The 10,132-nt window shown below is 34.5% G+C and overlaps 1 protein-coding gene across 5 annotated transcripts in view; it reads right to left on the minus strand.

Moving 5' to 3' along the window:
- Positions 1–4,724: 4,724 nt before the first annotated feature.
- LOC106879983 (uncharacterized) overlaps positions 4,725–10,132 on the minus strand; it is a 25,726-nt gene continuing 20,318 nt past the window's right edge. For all 5 annotated transcript variants that reach the window (XM_014929751.2, XM_052975383.1, XM_014929753.2 and 2 more), the window contains one exon: positions 4,725–8,166. In XM_014929751.2, coding sequence (XP_014785237.1) covers positions 6,126–8,166 — 2,041 coding nt within the window. In that variant the 3' untranslated portion in view covers positions 4,725–6,125. The remainder of the gene's footprint in view (positions 8,167–10,132) is intronic.

The raw sequence follows: 10,132 nt of genomic DNA on the forward strand, positions 1-10,132 counted from the left end.
CGTGTGTGTGTGTGTGTGACAGAGAGAGAGAGAGAGTGTTAGCGTAAATTTTACTTAGCTACTTATACATGAGAACACACACTTTCACTCAGTGACTGACTCACACGCACACATATAAAAAACATGTATGCATATGTATTTATGCATGTACGTGTATAAGACAGATAATGGGTGTGCGTATGTATTTGTGTGCATGTGTGACTAACCCTACCCATTTTACAAATACATGGCAACACCTCTCTCTCTCTCTCTCTCTCTCTCTCTCTCAGTCAATCATTCACACACTCACTAAAAAGAAGATGCGAGAAAAACTAAATAAATTAAAAAATTATGCTATCACTCTCTCCCTTTCTCTCTCTCTCACACAGAGCAAGATACACCTTCTCTTTCTCTCTCTGTCTCTCTCTTTCTCTCTCCCTGACAACACCTCTCTCTCCTCTCTCTCTCTCTCTCTCACACACACATACACACACAACACACGCTTTAAATTTATAATTCACTTTTCAATAAGGTAAAATCTTAATTTATTAATTGACACATTATTAATTAGCATAATAGCATAGACTGGAAAAACATGGATTACATGGAAAATTCGAACAAGAGAAATAATACTCAACATTATAAACCAGGAAAAGTACTGGACAAGTTATTGCACTTGGAAATGTTCAGAACAAGTTATTACATCTGGTAAAGTACAGAACAAGAAAAGTTTTACTTAAAATATTGCATCTAAGGATAAAATTTGAATGTCAAAAATTATTTGATTTTAATTTACAAAATAACATTATAATTAAAAAAGGTGCCATCATTTTGTTAAAATATTGACACACTAGAATACTTTAAAAAATGAGAGCCAGAAGTATATATGGTAGGCAAATTCATTATGTAAAAAGTAGGCATTGGGTCAAGACCAAAACAGTGAAGACTTGCCAATAACTTAGGCAATAACTCAAGCAAATTTTACTGTGAATTTATAGATAGATTTTTACTGTAATATATAACTGACTTTTGTATTATTATTTATTGTACTAATTATGCACTACTATTGTTTTTATAGCCTATTTTCAAATTTCTAATTATTGATTACTAATAAAAAATGAATTTTTTTTAAGTGTAAAAAATTTTTTGAGTTATGTTTTATCTTCAATAGAAGTAACAAGTAATAACAAATAGAATAACTTGTAATAAAAGATTTAGCTTTTATTAAAATAAAAGCTAATATTTTCTAAATCTAAACATTTTAATTGAAATTTTATCCTTAGTAAAAATTGTATCTTAAGTAAAACTTTTCTTGTTCTGTACTTTACCAGGTGTAATAACTTGTCCTGTACTTAAGCTTAAGAATATTATTTCTCTTGCTCACATTTTCCATGTAATACATATATATACAAACCTCACCCACCCCATATATACTTAAGGGACCATAAAGAAAATTTTGTTGCGAACCCTTCCATTCACCTTATATGCTCCTCCAGTTCTGATGTAGGTAGGATTAGCAAAGTTATCTTTGATAAATTTCTACCCCACCTTCGTACCAAGATTATATGAAACCTCTGGACTAACACCACTGAAGTTAGCCAATGGTTTAAGTCCTTAACCCACAAAAGTAAATATAGATTCATTCAAGTAGATATAGACCAATATTATTCCAATGTATCTCTTATCCTACTTAACAAAGCCCTCATATTCGCACTAAAATATTATGACCTAACTAGAAACGATATTGGTATTATCCTGACAGCCCGTCGAACTGTTATAAAATTCAACGGTAAACTTTGGGCCAGCAAGGACACTCCCAACTACCTTGACATCCCAATGGCGGTGAGCGACTCGACCCAAATTACTGACCTTGTAGGATGCTACCTGCTCCACTGCCTCCGAGACCAATTCCTTAATATTTCCAGTGGTCTATATAAGAACGACACTCTGTTTTGCGGTCCCCAACTTTAGTAACCGGAAAATCGAACAGCTACGTAAGAAAGGTAGGTTCTTCTGTTAAAACGTGAGCCTTAGCGTATCTTTCTCTTACAGCTTTAAAACCGCAAATTTCCTAGATGTCATTCTGGATTTACAAACCGACGCCTTCTACATACACCATAGACCTGGGGAAGACTAAATTAAGATAACTTTTCTTTTAATCATCACCTTATGTCCTAAAATATATCATAGATACTGTGTCCTATAGAATCACATCCTATCCGCTAATAGGGAAATATTCGAGCAATACGCAGAATATTACAACAGCGTCTTACACCGCACTGGATATAAAATTTCGGTTGGATACCCCCTACATGGAGCGAGCTCTTACACCATCCCATGAACCGCAGATAAACCCTTAGGTAAAAACCCGAGACATACCCCGTATTCCACCCTTCCCTCATCTCCAGAATTTAAACTTAGTAGCAAATCCTATATACACTCTTCCCACCTGGGGTTCGGGATACCGGAATAAACGGAATAAACGGAATAAACGGATCAGGACACGCGACGTTGTCTGGTTTCACTCCACTCCGCCCTCAATGTTCAGACCCGACTATCTAAGATTTTCTTTTTACTCTACTTGAAAAACATTTCCCTTGATCCAATACGCTTAGGAAAATCTTTAACCCTCAATCTATTAAATTTACCAACTCCACCACTACCTTCTATGCCGGTATAATCCGGAGGCAATAAGAAATTATGCAACCAACAACCTTTATGGTACAAATACAACACCCTATAACCTCCAGTCCCTCAACAATGTCATCATTAAACCTTCTTAACAACGCCGGCCCCCCACCCAACCAGCCCCAATTCTAACACCCCTCCCCCCACGCCTAATTCACTTAACCAACCAAATGATCCGGTTAAACCGACTACTGAAGGAGAGAATAATAGGAATAATATGGAGAACTACTATAAGTTACACCTCCCGAATGGCTCCTTCACCATCACAGCCAATACCAATCCTAACGCCGAGGTCAATACTAAATATAACACCCAGTAATCATAACCCCATAAACTCCACCTTAGCACCCTCTGGAAGTCTATGTAGCTGTAGACGCCCCGCATCCTGTCCATTGGAAAATAAATGCCTCACGAAAAATATAGTGTATATATAGTCTCCACGGAAGATTCCAAGTATGTATGTATCGGTTCGTGCAGCGTCAACTTCAAAGTAAGAATTACTAACCATTATTCTAGCTTTAGATTCCAAGTAAAAACTAATAAAACCTCTTTATCTAGGGTCATTCATAACGTAAAAAATATCTCAATTGTACACAGTTTAAAATGCTTTATTGTAACCTATACCAAACCGTATATCCATTATAACAAATGCAGTCTCTTCGTAACAGAAGTTTTTCTATTATGCAATGCAGCAACTGATTTAATGCGCGAAGCCACCTTATTCTTAATTGTCGACAGAAATTATGTAACACTTTCTTAAGGTACAGATAATAATACTTTCCCCGATAATCCCCTCGTTAATCCTATCACATTCACCCACTTGAACTTCTTTAACAGATACTTGTTTAAGCTGTCTTTACATGTTTTCTTAACCTTGTGATCCCTTTAGGACTTCCTTTTTGCATTTCTTCTATATATTTATGACATACTTTTTTAAGCTATCTTTATATATTTTCTTAATTTTGTGATCTCTTTATACCTTCCTTTTTGCCTATAGAAATATGCATGCGCATACGCGCGCGTGTATACATATGCTGATACTTTGGGCACACAGTGGGTATGCGCATGCGCGCGCAGGTACGCGAATATGATGTATATGAGGTAGTAAGCGACCAACTTTAACTGTAACTACTATGTTCCCCCTTAGAATGCATCCTTTGAAACCTATCTTCTCCTCTCCTTTCTTAACTACCCAAATCAACTCACACTCCGAAATTTTAACCTCTCCCTTTTCTTCTTTCTTATCCTTAACCATTTCATCTCTTCTAAACTCTTTCGTGTGTAAATGTTTACGCATGAGCGCACCCAAGTACCGATTATTGCAAACACAGTAAAGTGGCTCCACCTTAATATTCACTAAAACACTTCCCTTAAAGTCAGTATCCATCTACCCTATACCACCTCTTCCCTCCCTTCTCATTTTTTTTCTCTTAACAAATTTAGACAAATTCCCCACTCTCAAATTGTTGACCTCTTCCTTTATTTTCTTGCAGACATTCTTATTTCTTCGACTATTTGTTTTATCTTTTTTCTATTTTGACTTTCTTTACTCTGATCTTTTGGCTTCGCTACTCATTTTAAATCATATCTTTGGCGAGTTAACTTGGGATTCCTTAACGACAATATAATCTTCCTATAATTAAAGTATCTTCGGCTTGATGAGTAGCTAGCTGAGTACTCCTCGTTGAGTTATTATTATCAGAGGATCCACTAGCTAGAAGACACAGGTAACCTGAACTTTACTTGATCCACTCCTTCAATTTAGATCTTTATTTCGCATTCATCGCGACTCGAGTTGCTAACCGTGGGCTATAGAAAAAGATTTTTTCAGCTTATGAGTTTCCATAGAGGAAAAGGTTGCGACAAATTATTCCTGAACGTTCTTTTCTAATACCTACCATGGCTCGAAGCTTACAAGCTTCCTGCACTTAGATCCAGAGAGAGAAATAGAGAGAGAGAGAGAGAGAGAGAGAGAGAGAGATGGATGTGTGTGTGTGTGTGTGTGTAATGTTTCCTTAAAAACCAAGGAAAAATATTGTTAAAAACGTAACAGCGGATTCAAATTATTCTTTAAGTTTTTATTTGAGTGTTTTGAAATATGTGAAGTTTCTCTTTTCTTTTTCTGAGATAGAGAATGTAATATGTTGATCAATTTCTCAGCTGCACCCAGATTATTACCGAGGTTATAGTTTTAATTTCTCTTTATTTAATGTGCAATGTAATTTCAAGAGCGCCGTATTGGTTTCCTAATGTCTTTGTGTTTAGTCAAATGATTTTTGAATGTTCTATTATGTGTTCTGTAAATTAGAACAAGGTATTTACTTGGGCAACATCAACTCAGTATACAAAGTATTAATCCGTGTATTCAGGTATTTGGTTATAGAAACCTAGAATTAGATTTATAATTGAATAACTGTATGTATTGTGAAAATGCATTACGTTTAGACTTGAAACTCATACTTAAAAATGCTTTGGCTGAACAAAGGAAATTTGATGTATCAGGAAGTGTTTTCTTAAAATGGAAGGAGAGCTACCCATTTCCCTTTGATGATAAATGAAACTCAATGTAATGCATATATTCCTTTTGTCTTGTTTTATTTATTAATGAGGGTTATAAATGATGAAGCAATATTCAGTTTCCAGAAGAATTTGAGTGATTTTGAGCAAAATTAAGTATTACTTTCCAATATCTGAATTTATTGAATGTTTCAAAAACTTCTTTGACTGTACATCTGATCGTGCTATTCTTAATCATAGTCCATCAACTTTAAACGGATCACATTGTTACCTTAAACTTACTATGTAAGAATAGACCAATTACTTCACAAATTTTGGTGCCGAGGAACATAACCATGAGCAAATCAAAATTTCCTTCCGTTTTTTTCAAAGAGAACACTTATTCTCGCTTAAAAAAAGGGTATTCAATTGATCTTAGGTGTTATTTTGGCCTTTTTGCCTCATTTTCCTTGATTGGTCAGTGGTATCAAGTTGAATAACTATTTATCTTTGAATTTTAAGTTTTAAATTATTTTACAGCCATGATGCATTATTATTTTACAGCCATGATGCATTATTATTTTACAGCTTTATGATGCATTCCAACCCACAGACCATTTAATGAATGTCTATGTTAAGATTGCATTAGGTACATTATCAAAGTAATTTGCTGTTTGGTTTGCATATTTGGATTAGTTTCTTTAGTACACTGGAGTCATTTTATAACTGTAGTTGTGTTTTATGTCTTAGCGTCGATTTCTTTTAAAATATTTTAAAATATTTTAAAATGTTTTAAAATCTAAGTTTTTATATGAAGGTATTCTTATTAATTTGTAATAAATATATTGTTGCAGTATCTTTGTTTTTCTAATTAAGCGTCACTATATACGAGAGTAAAATATATTCTTTTTACGCTGTTACTGTTGGATTCTGCGTTTGTATACTTCTTTCTTCACTTTAGATTAATTGCTTTTGAGACAATAACAAAAAGGTCGTAATTTAGGTATCGCAATACAGTTTCCATGGCTGCCGTATTTATTGGTCCGACTAATGCCACCAACAAGTGTACATGATTTATCTTTGATTTGATAACGGACAGTCGCATCAAACAGCCCTTTACCCGGCAATGTGGAAATAGTTATCTGATAATCTATATAACTTTGTTCTGCTAAATCACCGTAGGCCACATATCTGTCAATAACATCATGATGACTATATTCAAAACGCATCATCTCGGCGTTGGCTTTGATCATTGAAGCTTCTAATATTTCACTCAACCGAACTTTCGAGCATACGTTTCTATATTCTAATGTTAAATTGTTAATTATCTTTACTAATTGCTCAGCAATATCAATAACTGTATCATCACTAGTACTCACTGCTGTAGTCTGATGACAGGCACACCAATGAGGTAAAATAGTTGCACTTTTACAAGACCTTTCTTCCGGAACTCTAGAGAACAAACTAATGCTTTTCATTTTTTCGGGAGAATATCTTTGCACTGTAGAATATTTCAAATTGGCTTTCTCTATATGGAGGGCATCTATCAACGTTTCATGAATGTCAAATGGTGTTGTGAGACGGTGAGAATTAATTTTTATGTTATTCAAAAGGTTTGGGTAGCGATGTTTGAAGAAAGGAGGTGGAATGATAAACATGAAAGGTAATCTTTCTTCGAGTCGACCTACGTATGTCTTGCGAAATGATCCGAATCGGATGCCGTGATCAGAAAAAAATACAACAAGGGTGTTATTAAGAAGTTGTTCATCATTTAACGTTTTGAAAAACTTATAATATTCAGCGTCACAGCGACCAGCTTTGTTGATGTCGTCATGAGTGAGACGCCCAATAAAAGATAAACTAAAATATGGGATGTCCTTGTAGACTCTCGCAAAGTCATAAATATATTGGAGAATTATAGCTGTTTCTGTTCGATCTCGAACGCAGTCTTTCGTCCAGATTGATTTCTCTTCCTCCATTGCGAGAGCAAATGGTCTATAATAATGGTCCGTAGGTTGTTGTTTGAAACCAAATTTTAAATAATTAAACGTCCCTATAGGAGGGTCGTCCTCTGCAAACAAAGTAGTAAATCCATGATTCTTATATCGCTTCCACAGGAAATTGTATTTATCTAATGGTAATCCACTCAGCGTTTCGTTCCATGGAAGCTCTTCTAGATACTTACCAGTAAGTAAAGGAACCAAGTTCACAAATGTATTATCCGCAACTTTATTGTAGCCGAGCATACCAATGGCACCCAATTTTAATATATAACGATGTGTCATTTGCATTTGTCGCAAAAAGTTTAAGCGTGACATGGAATCAATACCAACTAGAAGAATATTAATGGGGTTCTTTACAAACGAAGTGGTCGCTGTTGCCTTCATAGTAGTTTTTAAACTGGAGACAGTTGTTTTTCTATAATTTTTGTTAATATTTGTTAACATTGTTTCAATTCTTGTGGTCAGAACATTTTCTTTGGGCTTGATGTTTTTTTTATGAATAAAAGCATGAAAATTTGTATAGATCACGTCATTTTTTAGCCCATAACATTGAACTTTAATAAATTCGTCTTTTATCTTTATGTCATTATTAAAGTGTGTAAATGCAGGAAGATATTCAAACGAGTGGTCATCTTTATCCAATCTACGAATAGGAAAGACTTTACAAATATTGAAGTTTCCTCTGTGCTTGTACTTTATTAACGAATGGTTTAGTCTTAAGATTGAACCATCTTGATGAGTAAGAGAATGAGGTTCGGCACACGGTTTCCAGAAGCTAACACTAAAGTACGTTTTCACTGATGATTCAAACGGGTCTATATCTGGAATGTGGCAAAATTTGGTGCTTACTAGAAGTCCGACTGCCGTAAAATTCGACTGCACCTTCGGAGTGCTTGGCCATCGGAAGTTATACATCAACAACAATAAACCGCAAGGCAGAACGCAGAAAAGTACGTAACGACGAATGAAGCATCGACACGACAATTTGTTTAAGAGAACTCTGCAAAAAAAAATAATAAAAAATAAATAAATAAATGAAATAACATTGCTTTAAATGAGGCTAGTGAAGAATCGACACGGATACATACAATTTGAAATCAACAAATTACAATTCATTTGTGTAAGTTCAGACCATTGTATTTCAACATCAGCTATCATCTGAAAAATGCGGTTTGTTTTCTGTTCCGTATGTTTTCCTTATTTCCATTAATTGAGGTAGAGACTCTAATTAATTTTACTATTTTGACTTCAAACATCAACATTAAAATTTCTCTGAAGTTATCTAGCCATTTTAGCCTCATGAGTAACAAATGCCAAATAGTTACGTACTGGGATAGTTTCGGTCAGCACTTAGTCTCTCCTACCAAACTGTCGGCTTTTCTCTATCATATATAAAACAGGGTTCGCATAATTAAATTAGAAGGGCCTATTATTAATTCACAACTGAGAATAGATAATGATTACATTTTGCATATATTCAATGTCTCATTATATTTGGGTGAACAAAAAATGAGGCATTATGTTAGAGGTGACATCAGTCAGCTATATAAGAAGGGAACAGATTTCTATTCATAAGGAAAATTTTATTAAAAACTACATTGATTTTGTACATTGATGCAAGAACACCTACGTTACCTGTTTAGTATTATGTTTCATGCTATTATGAAAGGCTCTACTCAAAACGTTAGGTCTTTCATTCAATTCTCGACACAAGCAAATCGCATATATTAGCCTGTAGCTTTACACTATTAAGCTTTAGTTCTGAAATGGTGTTGTATTCAGGACTGATTACTTAGTGTAAAAAAAAAATGTAATAGAAAAAATTCAATGGAATGATAGTTTCCACTGCTTTTTCTACAGCCGAACATCTCGACTCGGATATCCACAATTTTATGACTATAACTAGTATCTTTGAAAGATACTGATTATCACTGGAGACAAAATTTAAAAAAAAAAATTCTTTTGATACCTTAGATCTGATCCTATGTATATTCACGCCACCGAATCAAAATATGACCTTCAGCTCTTGTTTTTGAGATAATGCACTTAAGCAAAAGGATGTAGTATTGCAATAGAGAAATGGACTGATTTTTTTTTTTTTTGCAACGATGTTCAAGGCTTGGTTTTGGAAGTGGGTATCTCAAAATATGTACCGCGTGAATGGCGGTTATTCATAGATAGTATTGAGTAGAACTTGAAATTTGTGTTTTTACACGATAGCAATAAATATGTATCGATCTCACTTGGTCACTTAGCTAAGATGAATGGTCTTACCACAATCACCAATAATTAATCTGTGGATAATAGCCAGTAGCTAATTTGTGTGGATCTCTTGCATCAGCAGAGTAAATACACCACGTATCTCTGCTTTATCTGTCTCTGAGATTGTAAATCTAAAGATGAGCACTGGGCGAGACAAGAAGTCTTTTAAATGCCGTTTTCGTGAGACGTCTCAGTAAATGAACAAGGTATCATTGATAACTTTCTATGCTTGTTTCATTGTGATATGATTCTATGGGTATACTTTACTTATAATTAAACATATTCTACTTATATGAAGCTATTCTTTTTATCCATAAACAACAATAATATAATATAAGAATTTGTAGTCTTCAACCCCTGCACCCGATCGGCTGTGTGCATCTCGATAACCAGAGATGATGGAGAAAAACTAAAGAATCTTCCATAGATTTATATGGTGAATACATATGTACTGACAAAGAATTAAGTCCGGAATCAGCCGAATCGAGCTGTCCCGTCTGATGAGGCTAAGGAATTAGCTGAAACTGACCGATCAGTATTGGGAATTTCTTGACCGGTGTTTTAGGGCGATTACATATGTATACAATGATGTGCTTTAACTACAGCATTAGAGCTTTTTAGCTCTTATTTCTAGCAATGTAGGTGTTCTAACACCCTAGTCATATATATATATATATATATATATATATATATATATATATATA

Source organism: Octopus bimaculoides, chromosome 21 (assembly GCF_001194135.2).
Source record: "Octopus bimaculoides isolate UCB-OBI-ISO-001 chromosome 21, ASM119413v2, whole genome shotgun sequence".
NCBI lineage: Eukaryota > Metazoa > Mollusca > Cephalopoda > Octopoda > Octopodidae > Octopus > Octopus bimaculoides.